This window comes from Mesoplodon mirus, assembly GCF_964341445.2.
Source record: "Mesoplodon mirus genome assembly, chromosome: 7".
NCBI classification, from domain to species: Eukaryota; Metazoa; Chordata; class Mammalia; order Artiodactyla; family Ziphiidae; genus Mesoplodon; species Mesoplodon mirus.
This window is the reverse complement of record NC_138983.1, coordinates 62,041,178-62,068,671: the sequence shown is the minus strand read 5'-3', so window position 1 is coordinate 62,068,671 and position 27,494 is coordinate 62,041,178. Positions and strand designations below refer to the sequence as shown.

Sequence of the window (27,494 nt, the reverse complement as noted above, 5' to 3'; positions counted from 1 at the left end):
TGGCGGCGGCTGCCGTGGGAGAGGCCGCTCCTGCGTTGGCCTCCGCACACCTCATCTCGGTCCAGGGGATGCGGAGCACCCACAACGCGAGGGACCAACCTTGGGTAAAGCTGCCGCGGTAGACCTTGGCGCTCGGAGTCAGTCTCGCCAGCACCACTCCTCTCCGGCCCTGTGCCCCAGCGGGGTGGTGCGGGGGTGGGCAGCGGCCCGGGACGCTGGGAAGCAGCGCGCAGGCTGGGGGCGCTGTGCGGGCCCCGCCCCCCGCGTGTACACTGGCTGCTCCTAGTGACGTCACGCTCGGCTATAAAAAAAGGCGGCGCGCGGCTCTCGCGGCTCTGGAGAAGCTCGAGGCTGAGGGCTGCCGGGGAACGGGGAGCGACCGGGACGCTGGGCCGCGGGCGCCTCAGCGATGTTTTACTCAGGACTCCTCACCGAGGGCGGCCGCAAGGAGACGGACAGGCGGGAGGGGGCGTCGCTGCGGCAGCAGCGCCGGATGAAGCAGGCCGTGCAGTTCATCCACAAGGACTCGGCCGACCTGCTGCCCTTGGACGGCCTCAAGAAGCTGGGCTCGTCCAAGGACACGGTGAGCCCCCGCGGCCGCGCCCGCCTCGGGGTCCCCGCGCGCGGCGCCCCGTCACCATCGCGCTGTGAGGGCTCCCGGGGCCCGCCCTTTGCAGCTTTCACTGAGTCAGCGGCCGGGCCCCCACCGGCCGCCGGCCGCTGTCGGCTGTCTCGCTGTTGCTCTGTTTCGGATTCCTCTCCATCCAGCACCCCCCTGCTTTAGTTTCTCTCGGGATTCCGTCGTAGCTTTTCCAGCTCGCCCTCCCTTCAGCGCAGCTTCCTCCCTTCGTGTCTCTCCTCTGGAGTAGAAGAGACCCAGCCCTGCCTTTTTGCCCTCAGGTCCCCTTTCCTTCCCATGTTCCGCAGTACCGAGTTTGATTGCTTGGGGCTTGAGCCTCGCAGCCAGGGTAGCTCCCGCTGCCTCCCAGGCTGCTTGGCCGGGCCCGTGACCCAGACAGAGGTGACTCCTAAGTGGTGTGAGAAGGAGAGAACGAAGTGGGAAGGGGGCTTTCTGGGCAGTCACCACATCCAGATCCACTTGACTTTTGTTGAATCCATTTACCCCCTATGCAAAATCTACTTCTCCGTCTGACTTTGGTCTCATCTACCTTTGACCTTCCAACAGGAGGGCAGGGGGCGGGGAGAGAAAAAGGGTGGACCTTGAAGGTTTCCTGAGCCCCAAACTTCTCTTCATCATCTTCCTCTCCTGCTACTCCACCCCCAAAGAGTGGATAGAGGGAGGAGGCCAGGCTGCCCCAGCTACTCAACCGGCTGATGTGTGGAGCTGGAGCTGGGGCTGGCGCAGTCTTTTTTTCTAGCAGGGTTGTTCTTGGCATTAAGAAGGAGAAACTCCAGGACTGGAGGTCTGAGTTCAAAGACTGTACTGTCCTCTATCTATAGGAGGGATCCTATGGGGGCCTAAGGGTTACTAGTTTAAAGAACTGTATCTGACTCTTATATTTAAGTCACTGGACCAAATTGATGTTTAGCTTTGTAGTTTTATCTGGAATTTTCTTGTAGTTTAACTTGTTTTCTTGAATTTCACGATCACTTTATTCATCTAGGCAATAACTTATGAAGCATTACTTAAATGTCTTTTAAATGAAGTAGATGCTCTGTTTAATTTTTCCAGTAGTTTTTGAGCTTTTGGAATGTTTAATTTGTCAGGGAAGGGGGGTGTCAGCCTGGGCCACTGAAATTGCCATTTCCCGCCACAAGATGGGTATGGAGGGCAGAGCTGCTGAATCTGCTTCTTCTTCTTCTTCTTCTTTTAAGTCAACTCTAATGACACATAGATCCCAAGGTCAGATTTGCCCTCCCCCATTGTGATAGAGAATTATTTTTAGTTATTTATTGTACAGGGGATGTCTACTCAATTATCCTGCTCTGTTTTTTAAAAGGTATTTTACCTGCACAAGCCACAGGATAGTTAATCTGATTCATGTTAACTCAGAGTGGTGAGTGACTGAAATGTATTCCTAGAAAAGCGATAACTGTCTTTCTTCCCTCCTTTCACTTTACTACAGTCTAGATTCATTTAGCAAATCAGGTTCAAGTCTTCTTACCTTCAGGCCACAATAATCCTAGTTCCTGCCACAATAATCCTAGTTCCTGGAAGCCTCAGCCAATAAACAGTAATAGGAAAATACGTACAATGTGGAATTTTTTTTCCCTTCATGCTGGATTTAAGATATGATTGACATGTGGTTGTCCTGGGATGTCAGGAAGTTTCCTAGCCCTGAGGAACTGCCTCTCCATTCTTCGGCCTGGCATTCTTTATACTGCTTCATCCTGTGTAGGAAGAACTCCATCTGCTTTTCTGACCCCAGTCTGTCTTCGTCGAGCCACACAGGAGCTGACAGCATAGAACACAGGCACTAGGCTGGAAGGAAGAAGCTTCCTCAGGAAGCAGGTTATTGCCGTGGATGTGACACACAGCAGTTTATTGTGAGACCCTGAACCATGGTTCACAATTTCTCTCTCCTGCCTCCCCCCACTGCCATGAGTTGATGTCCCTCTCGCACTATTCTCACACCTGTAATGTGCAAGTGATTGCACAGAAGAGCTAGAACAGGTCACAGATGCCAAGGCAGACTGAAATAGGGCTGGGAGAGCTCTGAGTACTGGGGTGAAGTGGCATGCTTAAGCTTTCTTGGAACTTATGCTGCTGGATCAGGATAATCTTAGAAATAACCTTAGAAGTACTATATCACTTCAGTTTACGGATAATCTGGTAGTATAGACCAGTGCTGACTCAGTGTTCTCTCACCAAAGTGAAATTTTTGAGGATACAAAAATTGACTGTATACATCTATAGTACAAACTCAATAAAAGAGGGACAAGAAAAGGGAAGGGATGGCACCAGAGGGAGATAGGGGGGAAAGGACAAATTAGTTTTAATTGATTCTGGGGTTTGTGCCAGTGAGAAGATTGTGGGTTGTTTTTCTCATACTAGTGATCTATATTAGAATTATACTGCTGAGTTTTCTGAATTATCTACCTTTTACCGTGCTGTTTCTGTAACATTCACTATTTGAATCCAGCCTGCCAACTTTTTTTGGATGGGCAAAGAGCATCCATAGGCAGTCAAATGTGTTCTTGTTCTCTTGACCCTAGGGAGGTACCTTTGCCCTTTTCCTGTTTGTGCGTAGTTGGCTGCTACAAAGTCTACTGTGGAAATTAATTTTATTTCTTATGTCTGGCTGACTTATTTTGTTTGTCCTTTTATCTTGTGCTCTTTTTTGTGTATTAGATTAAGAACCAAAATCAGAGATATGAGTGAGTAATATTTTATTTCATTTATTATTATTTTTCAAGTTGATGAGGGTAGAGAAAAAAATCACTCTTGGAGTTTTGCGTATTCTAATTTCTTTTGTTTTAGCTACCAGGTTCATAAATGTTCTTCTCATTGAGGTAAGGACTTTTTAATTTTTAAAAAGTCATATCATGGGATAATAGGCTGTCTTTCCTATATGATAATATTACTGACCATCAGGCTATATCCTGACTTATTCAGCAATAGAAAGACAGTTTTGCTTTCCTATTTATGATTGATTCTGCTTCTAGCCAGATGCTTTAGCAAAACTCACTAGAATTAGGAGAAGGCTGGGGGAAGGATGGTGTAACACAGCAAAGCCAACTGACCACGAAATGACTAGCCCTGTACTCCTAGTATCTAATCTACCTGATCAGAATTTCTGTCAATGAGGGCAGCCCTGGGTGGTATCCTGTAGATAAGTTATTCATAATGCCACAAGACATCCATAATGTTATAGATTTTGGACCAGAGAACTTGGGAGTCTTAGAAGAGGAGCATGAAATACCAGTATAACATCAGGATCTAGTGCAAACTGAAGATTTCCAGAGCCATGATCAAATCCTAGTTACAGCAAACATTATTTGAACACTTGCTATGTTCAGGACACAATGCTAGGTGCCAGGACCACAAAGAAGAAGACAGCAAAGTTTACCTGTACAATGAGTTTATAGATTAGGGGGAAGGATAGGACTGATTAATTAATTTAGTCCCCAAATATTTATTGAACACTTATTACATGTCAGGCATGATCTAGGTATTGAAGATATAGTAGTGAACCAAAACGGAGTTCCTGCCCTCATAGAACTTACATTCTTGTGGGGGGGGAGAAGGCAGAAAATAAATCAAGTAAATGTATAATATATCAGGATGTAATCAGTGCTATGGAGAAACTAAACCAGGATAAGGGAATAGGGAGTGTAATGGCCAGGGCAGGATGGAGTAGAACCCTGTTATTTTATCTAGGGTGGTCGGGGAAGGCCTGTCTGATGAGACTACATTATACGAGATATTGAAGGAAATGAGAGAGCAAAATGTCTTGGAGAAGAATGTTCTAGGCAGAAGGAACAGCAAGTGCAAAGGCCTGAATTGTCAGTGTGCTTGGCGTGATTCAAAAACTGTAAGAAGGCCATTGTGGCCAGAGCAAAGTGAGCAACAGGAGGGCGATAGGAGATAACATCAGAGAGAGAGTGGGAGGCCAAACTACTTAGGGCCTTATAGATCACTGTACAGATATTTGACTTTTAATCTGATATGGGAAACTGCTGGAAAATTTTATGCAGAGGGGTGACACGACATGACTTACTTCACAAAGTAGACTACTGTGTGGATTTCACTGTAGAGGGCAAAAGTAGAAGCAGGGAGACTGGTTAGGAAGCTGTTAGATAGTAATCCAGGCGAAAGATGGTGGTGGCTCAGAGCAGTGTGCTAGCAGTGAAGGGGACAAGAAAAGATCAGACTCTCAGGTTATTTTGAAGACAGAGCTGACAAGTTTAGTTGAGAGATTGGATTAAGGATCTGAAAGAAAGAGTAGTCAAGAATGACCTCAAGGTTTTTGATCTAGCAATTGGAAGAATAAAGTTTCTCATTTACTGAGATGGCTAAGAATACAAGAGGAGTGGGTTAGGGATAGGGAATAAGAACCAGGGGGCTTCCCTGGTGGCGCAGTGGTTGAGAGTCTGCCTGCTGATGCAGGGGACACAGGTTTGTGCCCCAGTCTGGGAAGATCCCACATGCCGCGGAGCGGCTGGGCCCGTGAGCCATGGCTGCTGAGCCTGCGCGTCCGGAACATGTGCTCCGCAACTGGAGAGGCCACAACAGTGAGAGGCCCGCGTACCGCAAAAAAAAAAAAAAAAAAAAAGAGGAATTTGATTCTTGAAGAAGTTAAGTTTGGGATGTCTATTAGCTATTCAGTTGTAGATGTATGTTGAATAGATAGTTCCATGAAAATGTAGATAATACAACCAGGAAGCCTATGGTAGTTGTCAAGATATTATAGTCAATAAGTGCTAGAGGAGTTCAGTGGAAGCAGCGATTACTCTGGTCTGGTGTGACAGTAGTGATGGTGACCAACCTCTGACTAGAGTTTCATCATTCCCGGTGAGTCAACTGACTATGAGATTATATGGAGAGGAGGCTGCTTCGATTTTGCCCTATAGAACCTCAGAGTAAGAAGAACTTTACAGGTTATCTGGTTGAAGTCCCTGCTCTTGTGTGAGTCCTTTGTAACAAAAATGCAGTCTGCCATGGGTGGTTGAGAAACCACCATCTCACACCAGCAGGTAACAATCAGCAATAAAGCTGTTCTCTTTGAAATAACATGTCTATTGGGTCATAAGGTAAAGGCAAAGAGAACACAGAAGTTCTGGGACAATGTGACAAGACTGCCTTAGGTAGATTCCATGTGATTTTGAGCAGCAGTAAACCTAAGGACAATCTGTCTATGTTCCTGTGGTGTAGAAAGGGTCACGTGTTGTATATTCAGCTAGTAAATAAAGAAGAGAAGGCACAGATATTAGTGCCCTTTTAGACTTCCAAGACCAGACAGAGACGTGTATATTGGGCTTGAAGTGAGAGTCAGTCAGGAGTCCATGTCTGTCTACAAAGTGTACGTGAGGACGAAAGTGGAGTAAGATGATTTCATGCCCTTTTTAAGAAAAAAAAAGTGAATGGTAATCAGCTTCAATTTTAAGCCGAGCATGAGAATTTAAAATACATATGTACACATACATATAATTATTAAAATCTGAGTGTTTACTTTATACCTGACACGGTATTAAATGCTTCGTACAAACCATCTCATTTCATCCTCACAAAAGCTCTGCAAGGTGGTTACTAACTTGAACTCAGCTCTGTCTGACTCCAAAGCATATATAGTTTAAACAGTACTCTAAGTCAAGGGTTGGCAAACTTTTTCTGAAATGGAGCAGATAGTAATTGTTTTTGGCTTTGCAGGCCAGTCTCTGTCTCAACTACTCAACTGTGCTGAGGTAATGCAAAACAGCCATAGACAATACAAATGGGGCTGATTGTGTTCTTATGAAACTTTATTTACAAAAATGGGCAGTAGGCTGGGTTTGGCTTGTGGGCCATATTTGCTGACCCCTATTTCTAAGTGGTTCTAGTTGTAGTTCTATTGGAAGCTAGAAACCTTGGGTTTCTCCTCTGAGAGTAAATGCTACAAAGAAAGCAGACTTCTATAATTTCTCCTATTTTCCAGTCTGATCCATTCTGTGGACCACAGAAACCCATTAGTTTGATTCTGTCTGGGTTCAGTGCAGCGTAGGTAAAGGGATTGAGAAGGTGGCCTTAGAAGTTCTTGCTCAAGTCATGATTCTGTGGTATCCTGCAGTATAGCCTGTTTCCTCTCACCTCACTTTTCTTCCCACTTTACAGCCTGGTTAGAAGAGATATTGAATCAGACTGGCTTCTAGATTGAGGAACCTCAGCTATGTCTACCTGTAATACAGCATTGCCCACTGTGCCCATTTCTTTCAGAAGCTCCCGATGGTGATAAAGGCAGCACATCTGAGTTTGCCCGCTTAGGATTTAGATGCCTAAATGCTGGTTAGGGTTTAGCAGTCACACTGCAGGAACAGTAGAGAACCTATGACTGCTTAGTGTTGGCTTGTTGAGCTAAAGCATAAAGCAGGATCCATGTCAGGAAGATGACATAGCTATGTCCGAAAGGCCACCAGAGTACCTGCAGCACCTAACTAATACTGTGTATCTTGAAGTACACCTGGAAAGTAGAAGATAGCCCTTGGAGAGGCAATATTTCAATAAACAAAAATAAACCACTTAAGCATATTTACAAAGCAACAGTCAAGGAATGAGAATGCAAGTAGTACAAACTATGTAATGTACGAGTACTGAAGGGATTCTGAAGGAAAGAACTGGATGATATTAATCAAGAAAGGCTTTTTGAAGAAGTAAAGGGTAGAGATTTATTCATTTGGTATTATGCTAAGAGCTGGGGACATAGCTGTGATCGAGACAATGAAGGTCCTTGCCCTTGTGAAATTAACACTCTAGTGGGGGAGTGAAATAATAAACAACTAGATAAGCGAAATAATTCTGAACTTATAATTACTCTGAAAGGAATAGTGGTATATGTTAGCAACTAAAGAAGTGGAGTGCCTACTTTAAATAGTATGGTCAGGGAAGACGTTTTTGAGGAAGTGATATTTGAGCTGAGACTTGAAAGATGAGATCAAGCTACCTATTTGAAATATTAGGGGAAAACATTTCAGGCAGAGGGAATGGCAGGTGCAAGGGCATTAGAATGGGAAAGAGTTTTTGAGCAAGGAGGTGTGGATGAATAAAGGGTAGAGTGGTGTGTATATGGTATGTATGTGGAGGTTGGAAAGATAGACAGGGGCCAGATGGCACAGAGCCCTCTAGACCGTGGTAGGAAGTTTGAATTTTGTCTGAAGAAAAATGAGAAGCCATTGAAGGGCTTTTGAGTAAGGGAATGTATTATCTCACTTATATTTTTAAAAGCTTACTCTGGTTTCTGTGTAGAGAATGATTTGGAGAAGGGTGAAGGAAGAGGTGGAAGATAAGTTAGGAGGCTGTTGTAGCACAGAAAAGAGATGATGGTGGCTTGTATTAGATTGGAAGTAGTAAAGATGAGGAGAAGTAGATCGATACCAGATAAGTTTTGGAGGAAGTAGCAACAGTACAGATCTTCCTCGACCTATGACGGGGTTACATCCTGATAAACACATTGTAAGGTGAAAATATTGTTAAGTTGAAAATGCATTTAATATACCTAACCTACTGAACATTGTATTTCAGCCTAGCCCACCTTAAAAGTGCTCAGAACACTTACATTACCCTGCAGTTGGGCAAAATCATCTGACACAAAGCCTTATTTTATAATAAAGTGTTGAATATCTCATCTAATTTATTGAATACCGTATAGAAAGTGAAAAAACAGAATGGTTGTATGGGTAGAGAATAGTTGTAAGTGTATCCGTTGTTTGCCCTCCTGGTCATGAGGCTGACTGGGAGCTGCGGCTGCTGCCTCTGCCAGCATCACGAGAGGGTGTTGTGCTGCGTATCACCAGCCTGGGAAAGGATCAGAATTCAAAGTACAGTTTTACGGAATGTGTATTACTTTAGCACCATCACAAAGTCGAAAAATCATAAGTTGAACCATTGTACGTTGGGGACTATCTATACTTGGGATGGAAGTTTAGGAAAAGAAAAGAATCAAGAATGGATGGGCATGTAGTGATGCCATTTTACCAGGTTGGTGTAAAGGGAATAATCCAGAATGTTAAAATAGAACAGGACTTTGGAGCTCAAACCTCTTTTATTACTGATGAAGAAGGTGAGACTGAGAGAAAAGTAATGCTTAGAGAGATTAGTGATTTGCCCAAGGTAGTATGTGATAAGTGGTCCTTTTGCTAAAGTAGAACGCCTTCATGGAGGATTTAAAGATAAAACTGGGAAGGAGGATGAATTAGTGGAAGATCTTAAATGCTAAATTGAGTATTTTGTGTTTCATACAGCTGGCAAGGGAGCCACTGTAGGGGAAGGAGAACATGAACATAATGTCTTAGGAGATTATTTGAACTTAGCAATAACAGCAGAAGTGGAGAGGAAACTACAGGGTGTTAAAGAGGCAAAATTTCACTCACCAAGATGGAGAATACTGGAGAAAGTACAAGTTTTGTGGGAAAGATCAGTGGGACAAGTTAAGTTTGAAAGTGCCTGTGGGGTGTCTAAGTGGAGAAGTTCAAAGAGGCGGTTGGTTCTATGGGTCTGAAACTCAGAAGTGAGGGCTGGGCATGAGATGGAGTCATCATCATAAGGGTAGTAATTTATGCAATGAAAGCAGATAAGATTGCCGTACAAGGTTTTGTAGAGTGAGAAAGGGATCTAAGATAGAGCAACAAGGAACACTAACATTTAGGAAATGAGCAGAGACAAAGGAGCCAATAAATGAGACAGATGCAGAATAGACAGAAAAGTGGTTTTAGAAGCCAGTGGAGGAGAGTTTCAAAAAAATGGAATGTTGAGTTTATTGAAGCATTGTTTCTAATGGCAAACATGTAGAAATAATCTACATGTCCATTAGTAGTTAAATAAACTGAGGTATGTTTGTACCACAGACTCATAGGTCTATAGATGATGTGCTATTTTAAAATGCAGAAAGTAGGGCAGATGTAAAAAAAATAGGTGCTAAGGTGGTTGGTTATAGGGTAACCTGACATTACATCTGCCTAAGTTACATTGTTGGTGTGTGCGTGTACGTGTGTGTGCACACATGTACGTGCATGCGCACACATGTACACACACTTCAGTTTTTGCATGATTTGGCAGGCACTGTTAGTTGGCTAAATCATCACCCATTTTCAGCCCTTTTCTATCTACCTGACTCCTCTACGCAGAAGCTAAATTCATCCAAACCCCTTTGCAGTTAGAAGTGGCTGTGGGAATTCTAACCAAGAAGATACAGGCAGAAGACTGCTGAGGGAACTTCTGGAAAGCTTTTGCTTTCCTGATAAAAAGGATAGATGGCGCAGAGTCCCTTCCTCCTTCCTCCTTCCTTAGATGTGGATGTAATGCCTGGAGCTGGGGCACCCATCATATGACCATGAGGGAATATCCAAGAGAATTACGGAAACAGTAGCCCTGAAATTGTTAAGCTGCTGAATTAATGCCAGCAACTGCCTACCTCCAATCTTCTTGTTATGTGAGAAAAAAATACACCTCCATTTAAGCCATCATAAGTTGGCTTTTCTTGTGTCTGTATGCTTTCTTAATGTATATTTTTAAAATTTACTTTTTATCAAAAAACACATGTATATAATTTGAAACTTAAAAAAAATTTAAACTGTTCCTTAATTCTCTTATACCGTCGCATCATGTCCCCTCTCCTACTATATTAATATTGTAATATGTTAATAACAATTAAATAGCTATCTTGGGTCAAATCAGCATTTACTGCTTACATTATTATGACTATATTCATATTATTCACAGCTGAGTCAAATACTGTACCATAATTATGTTTCCTTTCTCATACAAATATTTATTTTTATCAAAATTAATAATTGCCTAGTTTTTTCCCTTTAATTTTCTATATAAAATTGAAATCTCCTCCAAGTACCTTAAAACTGCAGATGATCTAGCAGGTTCTTTTTTTTTTCTGGGAGACATCCTTCCTGGAATGCTCTGTCCTCCCATTTCATTTTGGGCTGGTTGCTCTCAAGGCCCACCACACAGCCAATATCCTGGACTTTTCCTTCAACACCATTTTCAGAATTTCCCTTGTTTCTCTTCTCTATTGTATACTCTGTTTCTTGGATCCTATGCTTTTTTCTTTGTCTGTTGGTTTCCCTCACTTTGGTGGAGTACATCCTTCAGAAGCTGCTTAAGGATTCTTGGGAAATAACTTTCCTGAGTCTTAATTGATAGCTTGGCTAGGTTTAGAAATTATGTGCTGTCAGATTTGTTAAAAGTATTATTCCATTGTCTTTTAGCTTCCATTATTACCACTGAATAGTCCTATGTAATTCTGGTTCCTAATCCTTTGTATTTGAAATCATCTTTCTCTCTTTGGAAACTTTTGGAATCTTTGTCATCCATGATATTCCAAAAATTCTTAATGATGTGAAATCTTGGTTTGGGTCTTGTATCTTTCATTATGCAAGGCTCCATGTGAGCCCTTCAACTCATATTCTTCAGTTCTGGTATAGTATGGCACTCCACCCTCATTCTTAGCTGTTGTAGGAATCTGTTCTAAGCCTAGCCAAACTGTCAACCAACCAGAGTCTTTTGATTTACTCTTACAAAAAGAATAAAATTTTGGCATTCTTCCCAGTTGTCTGGATCAAGTAGGAGTCTTATGCAGGCATTATACTAATCTCTTTCCAACTCTAATCATACCCTCCAATTGTAGAGGTTCTAATACCTCTAATTCCTCAGCTTTTCCAGGGTTTTAGGTTAAGTAGGAAAACAGCTTTTACAGCTAGACGCCCAAGTATAAAATAGTTCAAATATAATAGTTTATTTTTTCTTAGGTAACAGTTCTAGTGGAAAGGTCAACAAGACAGCCCTCTTTCATGTAGTCATTTAGAGACCCAGGCTGACAGTGAGTGTCTGGCTCTTCTGTCTTCAACATGTTACCTCCAGGAAGGTTACCCTAAGGGTCATCTCCATTCCAGTCTGTCAGAAGTGGAAAAGAATATGGAGGAGTGTACACAGGAGAGGTTTACAGGCCAGGCCTAGAAGTGGTGTGTGTCACTTCTACTCACATTCTGTTTGCCATACTCAGTCATATGGCCTTGCCTAACTACAAGGAAGGCTGGGAAACATAATCTAGGTATCTGTCCAGAAAGAAGAGGAGATCATGGATTTTAATTAGCAACTGGCAGTCTCTGCCACTCCAGTGTTCCATGAAGTAAAATGGTGTGAAGCACTTAGCTTTCTCTAGTCTAGGTCAGTTACCAGTTTTTCGTCTGCTTTTTAGATTCCAAAATTTTGTCAAAATCTCTTTTTTTGTTATTGTTGTTGCTTACTTTACTATTCTCTTTGTTCTTGTAGGTTTAGGCCTTTCTTGTTCCTTGACTATCATTTTAGTGAAATTTTCATTGGGAGCAGAGGTAAATGTACAGTTACGTTGTCATTTAAAACATGAGGGCAAGGACTTCCCTGTGGTCCAGTGGTTAAGACTCCACGCTTCCAGTGCAGGGGGTGCAGGTTTGATCCTTGGTCAGGGAACTAAGAGCCCATACGCCATGTGGTGTGGCCAAAAAAAAAAAAAATTAAAACAAACAAACATAAGGGCATAATTAAATGGCTACAGAAGAGCATCTGTGAGGTTCATGTGAGTTTATTGGCTGTGAATTTTCAACTCCTGAACTATACTATGAAGACTTCTAGTCATAAAAATGAATGAAAAGAATTATATGTACTGACATAGAAAAATGCCTTTCATATATTAAACAAAAATTTAAAAATTTAGAAGAGTGTTATAGTATAATCCTGTTTTTATTATTATTATTATTATTTTCATTTTATATAGTTATAATTTATTTTTTTCTCAGTTTCCTTATACTTTATTTTTTTTATTAGTTTCTGCTTTATAACAAAGTGAATCAGTCATACATATACATCTGTTCCCACATCCCTTCCCTCATGCATCTCCCTCCCTCCTGTTTTTATTTATGTTTGTAGATGTGTTAAAATTTTTGGAAGGATGTACTTCTAAATGTAATGGTTGTTCTTTGTAGGGAGTAGAACTGAGAAGGTTTGAAGGGTTGCAGAGGCTTTCCCTTTTAATTGTATATACTTCAGTGACATTTGAATATTTTATATTGAAGATGTATTACGTTTGAACCTTTTTTGGGATACTAAATAAAGGAATAGTCAGTGGGACCGAAAGCCCTAGAGAAGTCAAGTACAATGAAGGCTGAAATATGTCTGTCGGATTTGGAAATTAGGAGATCGTTATTGGTGTTGTGGGATCAGAGTGATTTCAGTGAAGAAAATATAGGATGTCAGGAAATAGACTAGTGATTTTGACCTTTTTTTAAGACCGTTTAAGGCAGGGTTGTGATTAGGACATGGCACTGAGGAGGCAGGCTCTGAGGGTTTGTGGAGGAGTTTTCTTCCCAGTGTGTGAGAACTTTGAGTATGTGTATAGCCTGTGGAGAAAGGGTAGAGTAGGAAAATTCAAAGAGAGATGACTTCAAGGAAAACGATTTCAGAACCTTCCTTGTTTGCCTGATCTGTCCAGTGATGATTAGACTCCTCTCAAGATTCAGAATAACCAGGTAAACTGGTGTTGGGCAAGACCACTGTAGAAGGAAAGCCTCAAACTTTAGGTTATGAGGGCTTTGTTTAGATGGCCTTTGAAGTCCCTTCCAGTCTTCAGTTCTACAAATCCAGCTTATCTGAGTTGGTCATGCTAAGCATGGACCTTACAGAAACAAACACCTGCTTTAGTATGAATCTAGGCTCATTAGTTAGATAAGAATGAAGAATTTCTGTTTCTTTTGAGGAGCAAAGCATTCTCCCAGGGTCCAATCAGGAAATCAGAGTTAGCACTTCCTCCAGCTCCTTGTCAAGTTAAGAAGCTCTCATTTTCTTTTAAATGCCCCTCTCTCTCCTTTTCCCAAGAATACTAATTTAAAATCTGCCTTGCCAAGAATTGGTGTATTTTGGGAATCCATTTCTTCGCCTCACCAGGGTTACAGCGAGTCATGGCTCTGACTCCATTCTTCCTCAGAAATCTGTAATATGGTGGAAATGAAGACCTCCTGCACTTCTACCCACTTCCTGGGGAAGGTTCTAGGCTCTGGGCTTCTAGGAGTAACTCTCTTCCCCCCCTAGAATTGGAATGCCATCTAGTATGTGTCACATAGAAACTTGGGGTTAGACTCCATCCTTTGAGGGATTTTCAATATTATTGTAAACTAGGAATATGCTTTTGTATAGAAATTTCTCAGGTCAAACGACTTTAAGAGGTGGCTTACACTTTCTGGAGGCCACTTTGAGTAGAAACAATAAAACATAGATATATCTGCCCTAGTAACTCTCCTAAGCTCTATCAAAGAGCAGACTTGATTTCATATTCCTCATTCATATTCCTAACCTTAGGTATCCTGGCAGAGATATAAGGTCTAATTAAGTCCCCTGCTTCTTGGTCAGTTTCTGTCCCTTTTATACTCCACTTTTGGCCCATTGAAGAGAGCGGGAATGGATGACAAGCACACGGCAGGAGGAGCCTTATGCTCCTTGAGGTCCAGAGGATAACAGTAAGGATGATTCCTCTGGGTTCTGCCAGGTTCTAAAGTGTGTCTCCTAAGAGGGTTATTCAGCAGGTATGAATCCCTGTCTTCCTACCTCATCCACCCATGGATAACTCAGCCCACAGGAGAGCCAAGTCACCAAGGCACATGTATTTGGGTCCAAAGGATAATACTGTGAGGAGTGAGACTTGAAATAGAAGTACACAGAAGTCCTGAAAACCAGTGCTAAGGAGGTTTCTTTGGCCTGTGAGAATTAGCTGCCCTTTCTATAAGTCCCCTGGAAAGATACATTTATTCCACATAGACTATGGCCACTTTCCTCCTGAAATGGCCTTGTAAGGGAAGGGAAAGCAGCAAGCCCCGGTAGTACAAGTTACAAGGGTCCCTTAGTTCTCTTTAGCCATGGACTATCAGCCCTGTCCACCTTTCCCAGGGTCCCACATTGCTCTTTCATTCACTCAGGGTTGCCTACTACAAATTGGTGTATAGTTCCTGCTCTGATAAAACCCACGAAGTTCCCTACTTGAAGGAAGAATAAATAAGAAGCAAAGGTAGAGCTCAGTTATGGGCAGCTCCTTCATTATTTCTGCAGCCCCTGGGGGACAATGAGAGAAGGGGGGAAATGGCCTGTCATTAAGAAGCCTCTGCTTTCTGTTCCTCAAGCAACCTCATAACATTCTGCAGAGGCGCCTCATGGAAACCAACCTGTCAAAGCTCCGAAGCAGTCGTGTCCCTTGGGCCTCCAAGACCAACAAACTCAATCATGCCAAGTCTGAGGGGCTAAAGAAGTCTGAGGATGATGACATGATTTTGGTTTCTTGCCAGGTAATGTTCTGAGAATAGCTTTTCCAGGTTTTCTGGAGAATAGGATTTGGGCCCATTATCCCAATAATGGGGACCTCTCCTCCAAATTGTATAGAATGTGGGTCTTATCATGGAATTTATAAATGAGTTTTAAGGGGAGCACTCCATGCAACACTGGAAATATATGCAGTAATTTGTATGCATGTGCATCTTTATGGGGAAAAGGACTAAATGTTTCATCAGATTTGCAAAGGAGTATGTGATACACACACACACACACACAATTAAGAGCCACTTGGTGTATAGAATGAAATACCCAAAGTCCTTTGGGATCCTCTGTAAGCTCTAGATTCAGCAGGAAAAAGAACCCCTCAAAGGAGACTCAGCAATGGATAAAGATGGGACACTACCAACCCATAATTGTGAGGATGCTCTCCAGCCCTGCCTTTCCTATGACATCCGCTGCTTGCTCTCTGGATCTCCTTCCCTTGTGCCTCTCTGGCTCCTGTTGAACAGTGTGTTTCCTCTCCACAGTGTGCTGGAAAGGATGTGAAAGCCTTGGTTGACACAGGCTGTCAGTATAATCTCATCTCTTCAGCCTGTGTGGACAGACTGGGGTAAGTAGCCACTTGTGCTGGAAGTCACATGCTAATACACTCTTTGCTTGAATTTATTTTGAAGTCCAGGCTTTCCATTAACTCCCATCAATTAAGTTTTGAGCAAAGACCTTTGGGCTCCGGAATGAGAAAGTATGAGATCCTTGGCTCATTGCGTGCCATGCCCTGATCCTGATTTGTGCCCTGCCCAGACAACAAGTTAGAAGGATCTGCCCTGGCGGTGTACGCGCGTGAAGGAAAATCAGGGAGGTGCTTGGCCTTAGCTTACTTGGGGACCTTCTGGAGGCCACACTGCCTGTCCCAAGAAGTATCAGTCAGACCGTGGAATAGAGCTGCTATTGCTGTTGGTCCTGAACCATCACAGGGGTGATTAGTACCTTTCCTCTCTGCAAATAACAGATAAAATCAGATCTTACTGCTGCCCCTGCTGGGAACTGGGTGTGAGGCAGACACCTCATATATTGAATATCTTCAGTTCTCTAATAGCTGGAATTGGGTTCTTCCTCTTTTTTAGTCAGAGAAAACCATTTTGTATCTTTCCTCCTTTTCACTCAACCTGTATTTTTATTTCCTTTCTTCTTCCTTCTCTTTCCTCCAAAGTACCAGATGGGCCCTGAGGTCTAGCCCAGAATTGGGAGGATCAACCCAATATCCTTTTCCACCTCTCTAGCCCTAAGTACAACAAAGCATTCCCCAGCCTAAATCTCTGTATTGAAACAATCACTAGGGTAGATATAATGGCCCATTTTAAGCTACTTTCAAAATATCCCTATTCTTAAGCAGGGCTTGCACAAGTCTTGATTTGTATAATCAGTGACCTCTGCTACATGTTCTGTTCCTTCTCATTTCTACCTTCTCCTCACCCCTCACCACAACTGTGACTCTTTGTAGCTGGCTCTGTGGGTTTTGTGCATGGCTGTTTACGGCGGTGGACGGGGTGGGGTGGGGGTGGAGTCCAAGGACACAAGTGCTCCTATGAGAAGAATCCTGAGCTTTTTTATGTGGTGAAGAGATGAGCTGTAGTGCAACATGATGTTTCCAGAAAGACTAATAATGTCCTGGTGCATAATTAGGCAGAAGACTGCCATGATTCCAGAGGAATTAATAACCATCTGTAAAATTGCAATGATTTTTCTTTTGGATGGGCTATAACACCAAAAGAGAGGAAATGGAGTAAAGCAGAAGTATTGGCACAGAAAGTCCATAATTAAGTATTTATCCACCAACTCATAATAGCTCGGTGCTAGCTGTTCCAATCAGCTTACATAACTGTGTGAAACCTTGGTGCTGTTCTTTCCTTCCTCCCCTAGACAAACAAGTTAAATTAATTAGGACTTTCTCCACAATATGCCTTGCTGATGCTGATATCAATGTACTTAACAAATAAGTGCCTGCCTCCACCATCCTTATGGCCTAAGACTAAATGATGAGGATAGACTGAAATAGACAAAGAGAAAATTAGACACTGAACAAAGCATCTTCTAAAATTAGGATTTACCTGCCCTCTGTGAGATCTGTTACCCACAGACGGATAAAAGGATATGTTAACTAAATTGCCTTGCACATAGCGGGGGATGTTGAGATGCAGAAAAGGATTCTGTGAGTGTGTCAACTCTCATATTCCACCAGTGCAGACAGTGACATAGCTTTTTGAGAACAGGAGCTGAATCTTTAGTTTTTTATATCTCCTGGCGTGTTTAGGATAAAGTGCTGAAACAAGAAATGTAGACTAGCATTTTTTTTTGGTAAATTAACTCAGGAAATCTCTGGAAAATTCCAGCTGTGTGTCAGAAGGTAGGCATTGCCAGATTCCACCAGAAACTTCTGCCAAGGGGATTCTGGTATTTCCTCTCTGGTGCAGACTCAAGGAGCATGTCAGATCTCACAAGCACGAAGGAGAGAAGCTTTCTCTACCCCGACATCTGAAAGTAGTGGGCCAGATTGAGCACCTAGTGATCACTCTGGGCTCCCTCCACCTGGACTGCCCAGCAGCCGTGGTTGGTGAGTAGAATGGGGGACTGGACCTGTGGACCCCTAAGCTCAACCCTCTCCCTCCTTCCACCAAACCCTCATGGGATTTTATGCCTGTAAATATTGACTTCTTCAAAATCCCAGGTTTCCACTTTTTTTTACTATAAATCTTGTCCCAGTTTTTGCCTTCTGAAGTACCAGATGGGCCTTGAGCTACATTCAAGACATGTTGAGAATCACTCAGAGAATAAAAAAATTCAAGGGGTAAGAAAACATTTCTGTGTGCCCCTGAGAGCTTTCTGTGGGCTAGTTGGAGGTAGAGGGCAAGATCCTCTTACTCCTTTGCCATAATTCCCTTCATAATTTCCCACCAACTCCTATACTTTCCCTCATGTACTCTATTCTATCTAAGTTCCTGGTTTTTGTCCAAAGGCCTTTGTCCTTTAGAGTTAAAAAGACTTCAGTTTGAATCTTGACTCTATCACCTTTTAACTATAATGATTTGGGAAAATTACTTAATATAATAAATGCTCAATAGCTGTTTATTGGATGGATGGATGGACGGATGGAAGGAAGGAAGGAAGGAAGGAAGGTAGGTTGCATAGAACCTAATGGTGAAAAGGCTGACTTCTAAACCAACATGAAAATGGTTAAATCTTAATTTTTTTTATTAGAGGACAACGAGAAAAACTTGTCCCTTGGTCTCCAGACTCTCCGATCCCTGAAGGTAGGATTGATTCTACATTCCCATCGGTACTTCTTCTCTGAGGCAAGGGTCCTCTTACGTGGAGACCCCATAGTGGGATCATTGACGGTAACCAGTGATTCTCCTTTGTTTTCAGTGCATCATAAACTTGGATAAGCACCGGCTGATCATGGGGAAGACAGACAAGCAAGAAATCCCTTTTGAGGAGACAGTTTCCGTGAATGAAGACAAGTGAGTGCCCAAATGGGTCAGGTCAAGTAAAATCCATTGGTCATTAACTGGAGGGATTCTCACACAGGATATTGAGCTGTATCCTGCTTTTGACTTTCAGTCATACCACAAGTATACCCCTCCTCACCCCCAGAGTTCACAATCCCACAAAACTCTATAGCCCACATGATATCTTGTAGGCATTGATACTGCATACTATGATACTGCATAGAGTGGTGGGGAAGATGAGTAGCTTTTAAACTAAAATTGTACTTGCCTTCAGTCTAACTTCTTTGAATTTGGTATCATTTCTTTTATTTCTTTCTCATTTCAGCACTTCAGAAGCATAACTACAGCCTGCAGCATGTCTGCACGTGTGCACACATACCAGGTTGACAGATTAAGAAAACTGGGTTTGAACCAAATGCAGTAGCAACTTGCTTTGGACCAAGTCCCCCCCTCTAATAGAAGCTCCAGGGGGTCCTTCCCACCCAGACCTCTCTAGACTTTAGTCTGTGCTTGTCTGGTTATAGCCATTGTTTTTTACTCCTTTGATCACTTAATTTATAGACCTTTTTGACACTGCCAGGTCCCACTTGTGGCCTATTTCTCTGCTTCTTCAAGGAAATTGCTTTTATTAGTCACGTATAGGGGCTGCTACGTTCTATTTCTCCATAGATACACTTGCTTCTTTTCCTGTAGTTAAAGTGTATAGTGAACAGGAATCTGACCTTTACCTCCTTCCAGCTATTTCAAAGAGATGCAGGGTACCTATGGCTCAGAATTAGAATTTCTTCTAATTCACTCATTGATTTCTCAAGTATGAATTAATCTGAAAGAGCCCAGAGAAATCATCTAGTCCAACCCTTTCATTTAAAGGTCTGGAGAGGCAATTGAATTGTCTAAGCTCATATACTGAGTCGGTGGCAGAGGGGACCTAGAATTCAGACCTGACAAGCCAAGGCCAAGGCCATGTTCATTCTCATTTGTTGCATCAAGCCTTGAGAGGAGGATGAAGAGGTGAGGGTTTGTAAAAAGGCAGGGTAGGGGAAGGCTATGTTTTGGGGATGGATGCCAGAGGATCTGGGTAGCCCTCCATCCTGTGTGCTAAGCCCACTAGAAGTCCCCTGACCCAAACTGTCACATTTAGGTGCTTATCTTGGTGCCTAAAAGCCATGAGTATAAAGATGAATGAGGTGGCTTCTCACCTTGAACGTCTTGGAGTGGAGGAGGAGGAAGGACTCACAGACAGAAGAACATTAACCACTCTCTGAGATGGAATTGAAGGCTTCAGTAAATAATCTGGGCATCATTGTCAGATGTTGATAACCCCAAGATCCAGTCAGTATTCCTGCCTAGACTGTTATTTGTCTGCATCAGACTCAAGTAGCTGGGAACAAGAGTGGGGAAAGGAGATGAAAAAACCCAGAGCAGGTCCAAAATAGAAGGATAGAATCAGTTGGTGGGAAAGCCTACCTAGGGAAACATTTCTGGGATGGGGGCCAGGAATGAAACTTCCTGGCAGGGAATTGATGATTGGGAAGCTCTTCAGTTCTGTCCTGGTATAAGGAAAGAGGCAGGGCGGGAGCCTGCCCAAGAGTTCACAGCAACTTTTTCTGACTCCTCAGTATTTCCTGAACCCTCTCAAAGAGGTCATGGGGTTTCTTGAAGCCTTTCTGTTGGGGTGTCAGTTGGGCACATAGATACCTGTAATGGAATCTCCCCTTCAGTTTGGTCAGAGATGTGCTCAGAGAAGTCAGAAAAATAGCCAGCTGTGGGTGTCCCTTTAAGAGATTCCCAAGTCTACCCTTGGTTCATAGCAGCAGTTCCTCGAGTATTTAATGATCCTACTTAAAACTTTGCCAGATCCCACCAACAATCTTGTCTAGCGTTAAGCTACTGTCTCTATCAAACAACTCTTTGGAACTCTGAATGTTTTCAGCTTTTCAGAAGCTCCCTAAAGACTAGGGGAACCTGGTGACGTGACCCCCATTTGAACAGCTAGGCAGCCATACTGTAGCCAGTTGTCAATGCGTCTCCCCCAGGCCCTTCTTATCAGCTTCTACAGAGAAAGCAAGATGGAAAACTAAGCACAGCCACCGTAGGGGAGGCCACATCTGAAGCTCAGCAGGGGTGATCCTATGTTACCAGCCTTCAGTGCCCCCTCAAACTACCCCCATTTTCTTACATGGGGGCACCTGCACCTTTCCACTGAGGCCTCTCCACTCTCCTCCCTTACCTATCATGGAACCACTTTGGCCTGCTTCTCATCCTAGGACTGAGTTGAAATACTTCACCTCTTCCCTAGTTGAAAGTTCCACTCTGAACCTTGACTCTTGGCCACAAGTGAGGCATGTTAGAAGTTCCTTGGCCTGGTTTATCCTTATTTAGATTCCCTGCGGACCAAGTGAGGCCAGGAATTCTCAGGTGCTAGAAAGATGCCACTGATTTTGACCCTTCGAGTTCAGGATTATATAGCATCAGGGGGTTGATCAGATGGCCTTTAGTGATCTTTCTGGCCTCTGAAAATCAGTCAGTGACTTTCCAGTTTTGGAATAGAGACAATTGGGGTGATTTGAGCTTATGGTATCATAATCTCACTCCATGCAGTCAGACCATTTGAATTCACTAACCGAATAATTGTGCTTTAAACCTCAGGCTTGATAGAGGTACCTAAAGGAAAAAATGTTTTCTGACTTTTCTATTTCCTTGCCCTGCACAGACCCCACCTGGTAAGATTTTCTATTCCTTAGCTCAAAGTGTCTGTAGATGGGTTGCTTGGTATGTCAGCTGCCCTTACTCTTGTATAATAGAAATATCTTTCCAGGCTGGGCACATGGAGGAGACGAACTGGATTCCTCCCTCCTTCTGTTGCCAGGCCTCTGCATTGGCACTTTATCTGCTCAGTGTTTCTGGCTGTGTTGAGTTTATTTGTGAGATTAATGTAACAATAAAGTGAAATCTTCCCCTCTGTGTGCTTGTCTGACAAAGTCTTTGTGTCAGGTCCCCTGGAAGATGGCGGAGCCCAGGCATAGCCCAGCTGCATCTGTGTTTCTCTTAAAGGATCTTCTGAACACAAGGCTTTGTGGTCCTCATTTCCTCCATTGCTACTAGCCCTTTTGCTCCCTCTTACCGGCTGTATGTCCTTGGGCAAATTAGTGAACCTCTGTGAGCTTGGCTTTGTAATCTACAAAACAGAAGTGATAATAGTACTTGCTTCACAGTATCAAATGAGATAACCTGTGTAAAGTAGTTGGCTTATGGTAGTCCCTCAAAGATTTAACTGTTTGTGAGAACAATCTTTTATGGTGGATCCCCAGTGTGTGAGAGAACATTTACTTCTAGAAATTTTATTTACGAATTTACTTTTTATAAATATTTATTTATTTAGAAAGGAAATATTTATTTGGTTCAAACAAATAAGAGGTTTGGGAAGGGGGAGGGTTGAATGAACTTTAATATATAAAGTTAAGGTCTGAATGACGTTGCAAATAACTGCATTTTACAGATGATAGAAACTTACCTTTTAAGTGTTAATATTTTTAGTATTTAAACAGTGTAGTTATTAAATAGTCAACAAGAAACATTCTATACCTATGACAGTGGTTATCACAATCTAGAATTATATTTCTACCACTACTCAGATGATATTACCATTCCACCTCAAAAGGTTTTCTGTCTTACTTTTGTCCATTTATTCTAAATATAATAAATGTAAAAAGACTTAACCAATCTGACTCTTAAACAATGAGCAACAGAATCAAGATTCATAATCACCTTAATACAATGAAACCAACAAAATTGTTTTAACAGAGTTTAAAAAATACATCCTGGGGCTTCCCTGGTGGCACAGTGGTTGAGAGTCCGCCTGCCGATGCAGGGGACACGGGTTCGTGCCCTGGTCTGGGAAGATCCCACATGCCGCGGAGCGGCTGGGCCCGTGAGCCATGGCCGCTGGGCCTGTGCGTCCGGAGCCTGTGCTCCGCAACAGGAGAGGCCACAGCAGTGAGAGGCCCGTGTACCGAAAACAAACAAACAAAAATCCTGACTTCCATTTTTTAAAAATCTATTGCAAGAGGGAAGGGATATGGGAACAGATGTATATGTATAACTGATTCACTTTGTTACAAAGTAGAAACTAAAAAAAAAAAAATCTATTGCACTTGCACAGTGGGGGAGAACTTGGATTAACAGAAATTCCTGTGAAGATGATATTGGTGTTTAGTTGATTGCACATTCTCTATGTAGAAGTATCAAAGACTCTGTGTGTAGGAGATGTCATTTGTAAGACAGGGGTGTATATATAATCTGTGGAGCATCCAGAAAAGGGCAATGGTAACCTCATTATGGTCTTCAGAGTTGTCATGTGGAAAGTGTTCTTTCTGGCACCAGAAAGCAAGCATTTCCAATAGGTGGAGGTTGCAGAGAGGCATATCCTGACTCAGTTGGAGGGAAGCATCTACTTTAATCCAGGGACTATAGTAATTTATACAAAGAAGGTAGTAGTGTTCACAATTTTGCAGATGGAAAAGCTAAGGCTCAGAGTAGTATCAAGACACAATTGCTTAGCACAATTAAATGGACTGCCTCTAAATTCTCTTTCACTGGGAGTGAAAGGTGGGGTGATCATTTCCTAGCAATATTGGAGAGAGATTTCTGCATTGGGTGGAAGGTTAGATAAGGAGACTTCCAAAGTCATTTCTAATGCCAAAATTCTTTGATTCTAGGACATATTTATTAAATGGCATTGTGAATCAAATGTAGTTTCTTTTTGGGGCTTCCCTGGTGGCGTAGTGGTTGAGAGTCCACCTGCCGATGCAGGGGACACAGGTTCGTGCCCCGGTCCGGGAAGATCCCACATGCCGCGGAGCGGCTGGGCCCACGAGCCATGGCCACTGAGCCTGCGTGTCCGGAGCCTGTGCTCCGCAACAGGAGAGGCCACAACAGTGAGAGGCCCGCGTACTGCAAAAAAAAAAAAAAAAAAATGTAGTTTCTTTTTGACTCATTGCCATCACTACAAACATAGACTCGTTAATTTGGACTGAAATTATGAGCTTTTTATGCAGCTTTGAAGAGCTGCAGGCTACTGTTCTCAAGAAATCAGAAAGCAGAGACATACTAGTCTGTGTGTTATAGCTTGGACTCCTCTGTTAGCCGCTACTTCTTCCTTCCATTATCAGTGCATCCTAAGCTATGCTACTATCTTATTTTATGCTTACTTGTCTGGTCAGTGACCTACTGGCAGCTGTTTCTCACATGGTGTCAAGCATGTGGGCATTGTGACATCTATTTTCTCAGAGACCTTTTTATTCGAGGGTTGTGGTATGTTTCAGAAGACTGGGGCTGCCAGATGCCTGGCCAGAATGGAGAAAAAGCTGGGTCTTTACCTGCTTTTAGGTAGTGACTTGTCCCAAGGTTCTAGCAGCCTGATGACTACAAGCCCTGTTCTTTCTTTCCCACACCTTTATGACACTCTTTCCTGGACCTATGCCCCTAACCAGCAAATCCCAGCCACCAAAATCAGAGAGGGGAATTCAATCCTGGCATTGTTTTTACTGGAGGCAGAGTAGCCTTCCAATGTGTAATGAATACAGAAAACCTAACTCTTCAGGGAACCCACATACTCCAATGCTGACATACTCAAACCCTTGAACAGGAGAAATAAGCTGGGAAGAGGGGGTGTGGCTGATCTAGTAGAGATACCTGTGTTTGCCAGAGGAGAGACTTCGAGGACAAAGGGAGTGGAGACATATAATCTTCTGTGCTGTGAGCCTGCATAACGGGAATTTAACTTTGCTTCCATCATTTGGCAAACTAATATGGGATATCTTGGGATTCTGTTGTGAAATGCTGAACTCCTTGGATATACTGGATGCCCTTGTACTTGGGGGGCTGCTATTGTGGTTCTCATCTTACTTATTTTGAAAATGGGTAAGGACATGAGAATTTCATTGTTTCTGGGCTGCCCATATGAAGAGTCAACTACTCTGTTTTGAAGGTTCTACAGAAACTATCCCCCACGTGTCTGAGTTCATAACAGTTTCTCTGTGGTAGATAAGAACCGGTTGGAGAATAGAAAGTTCATTGAAGTGAATAGGTTTCATAAAGATCAATTCAGTCACAGGGCTGTATGAAGGGGTCCTGTTCTAAGGTCTGAGGAAGGGTAGCCAGAGAGGAGAATCCAACTGGGTATGCCCCATGGAGTAGAATTTCAGATATAAAGGCTCAGTATCAGCAGGTAAGGCCTAGGAGGAAGGCCAGGACTTGAAAAGAGTGACAATTTAAAGGGAAGGGAAAATGGGTGGGAAGCTCAGCATCAGCCTAAGTTGATAATCAAATAAGGGGCACCAATACTGAAGTATACCTAAATTAACAAACCATACTATATAACTCATATTTGATTTATACATCTCATAATAATTTTAATTTGCTCTGTTTCATGGTGGTAAAATACATATCACCAAAGACTCCATTAGTCACTAAAAACAAGATGATTACTCGAAAGACTGTGAAGTAAATTAGACCTGAGATCCTCACCCCCTAGTCATTCATTTGTTAATTTGTTTATCCCCTGGAGAAACTGAACTAGTTGGAGCCACCAGGAACAACTGGCAGCTGAGAGGAGGCATCCTACTGAAGATGGGTTCAGCATTCTGAAGCGTCAGATACCTCTTACGCTGACTTGGATCCCAGAACCCTGAAATGTGGCTGTTCTCTTAGGACAGTGCTTTCACTGCAGCTCTCTCAAGGTGGTTTTTTCTCCCACGGTTCTATTACTGGTCCTACAGATGGGTAGATGGTCTCCTTGCTTATTATTACATCTTGCAGACATTTCTCCCTCTGCTTTCCCTTAAAACCCCCCAGCTTTGAGCCTCATGCCATCAAATTATATCAATTCTGTCCCTTCATTGTTGCTATCATCTACAAAATCTACAAGCCCCTGGGTCGTTCCCCCTCAGTTTTCAATAAGTTTAGCTCTTGGCTCATTTCACTCCCCCCAACACTACCCCAGATTTAATTCTTAGTGATTTAATTACATAAATGGATGATCCTTTCAACACCCTGACATATTGGTTCCTTGAATAAACAGTCTTCCACTGATTTTATCCTCTACCTTTCCCTGCCATTTACTCCGATGGTCATACCTTAGATCTTGTTATTACCAAAAACTATAACCCTTTCATGATCTCAGGCTCATGTATCTGACTGTCTGACCACCAGCTCTGTCTTCCAGACATCTCCTAGCAACTTGATTGCAACACTCCCATGATTATCACCTTTCATTGTCCCTAACCTGAGTTTCTCTCTTCATAAGCAACTTAAATCCCTGGGTCAATGGATATAATGATTCACTTGCATATACTTTTAACTCAGTTTACCTTCTCTTTTTGTCACACTCACTTTGCAAAACCACAATTCCAGTCAGAGCCAGCTCTTTGCCTACCCCTATGCAGCAACCATGCTGACTGGTCTCATTTTAAACTCATGTCCATAACTCCCAGGCCCTTAACACTGCCCAGCAATCATATTTCCCTAGTCATTCACCTTTTTATTCTAGATCAGGGGTCTGCAACCTTTTTCTGCAAAGGGCCGGATAGTAAGTATTTTAGGCTTTTCAGGTCATACAGTCTCTTTCACGACTACTATACTCTGCCATTGTAACAAGAAAGTAGCCAAAGGCAATATATAAGTATTGCCTTACCTATTGCCATACAACTCATAAAATTTGAATTTTATGTAATTTTTACGTGTCGCAATTTAGTATTCATCTTTAGGTTTTTTTTCCCCAACCATTTAAAAGTATAAAAATTATCCTTACCTGGCAGACTGTACAAAAACAGGATTTGGCCATGGGCTCTAGTTTGCTGGGCTGTGTTCCTAAGTTATTTCACACCTTCTCTTTTCTTTCAAGTCTCTAATACTGCCTCCTAATACTGCCAGCTGATGGCCTTGCTTTCTACTTCATTCATGAAATAATCAGAACATTCACCACTCCTACCACATCTAACCTCTTACCAGCATCTCTATGCATGAATTCAGCTTTCCCTTCTGTTACTGTGTTACCATAGCACAAAACCAAAATATTGCATAACTTACTGTGTTTATTGTCTCCCTGACTAGAATGCTAGTTTCAGGAGGGCAGAAAGTTTTATCTGTTTTACACAATAGCATGTAGTAAGTGCTCAACAAATGCTTGATTGAACATTGGCTACCAGACCAGCAGGCAGGAGTTTAGAGAATTTTTCTCTAGAGAAACTTACCTCTCCTTCCAAGAGAAAGAAGCTATGCATCTTGGCAGTTGATCTTGAGTACCCTAAGTGGTATTTTTTTCAAACTTCTTTGAGAAAACACCCACAATAAGAAATCCCCACTTTATGGAATTGACCCAGTACATAATATGTACATATGATGTATATGTGTGTATGTGTGTGTATGTGAAACCAAAGTTTCACAAAACAATTTCCTTTTTATGTGTGATGTATTCTGACAGTATTTTCTATTCTGTCTTTTGGGAAAAAAAAGTTTGTAGCAAGTGATTAAATTGATTTCACAAACCACTAATGGGTTTGCAACCAGAAGTTTGAAAAATACCACAGTGTGTTCTACCAATCACAAGCCCTGTCTATGTACACAGAGCTTCCAGTCAGTTTTCTAATGCCTAACTCTTACATGTGAATAGATAGCCAAGGATCTCCAGACATTTAAGGAAAGCTTCTGAGAATTTCCTGGCTGTCCAGTGGTTAGGACTCTGTGTTTTCACTGCCGTGGCCTGGGTTCAATCCCTGGTCGGGGAACTAAGATCCTGCAAGCTGCATGGGGTAGCCATAAAAAAAGCTTCTAACAGAAAAAAACAAAACAAAACACAGCCACGAAACAAAGACTGAAAAACTCAAAACATTAGAAATATCGTCAGAGAAATCAGATGCTGTATTCCCAGATGGAACAGATTGCTATTTAAAAGGGGGCAGGGCAGTCAAGAAAGTAGTAAATTTAAAACAGGATAACAGAAATGTGAAAATTCAAAAGACTTGGAAGATAGA

At 42.5% G+C, this 27,494-nt stretch overlaps 1 protein-coding gene across 2 annotated transcripts; it reads left to right on the top strand.

Annotated features, from left to right (window-relative positions):
- Nucleotides 1-343: 343 nt before the first annotated feature.
- Nucleotides 344-27,073, top strand: NRIP3 (nuclear receptor interacting protein 3). Of its 2 annotated transcripts, none has more exons than XM_082627695.1 (7): nucleotides 344-583; nucleotides 14,809-14,970; nucleotides 15,484-15,566; nucleotides 17,428-17,567; nucleotides 18,212-18,264; nucleotides 18,380-18,474; nucleotides 25,031-27,073. In XM_082627695.1, exons 1-7 carry the CDS (start codon nucleotides 410-412, stop codon nucleotides 25,035-25,037), a joined length of 714 nt encoding a protein of 237 aa, XP_082483821.1. In that variant the 5' UTR covers nucleotides 344-409; the 3' UTR covers nucleotides 25,038-27,073. The 2 variants fall into 2 exon arrangements, with proteins under 2 accessions (XP_082483821.1, XP_082483820.1); XM_082627694.1 differs by lacking the exon at nucleotides 25,031-27,073 and adding an exon at nucleotides 18,788-21,426.
- The last annotated feature ends 421 nt before the right edge of the window (nucleotides 27,074-27,494 follow it).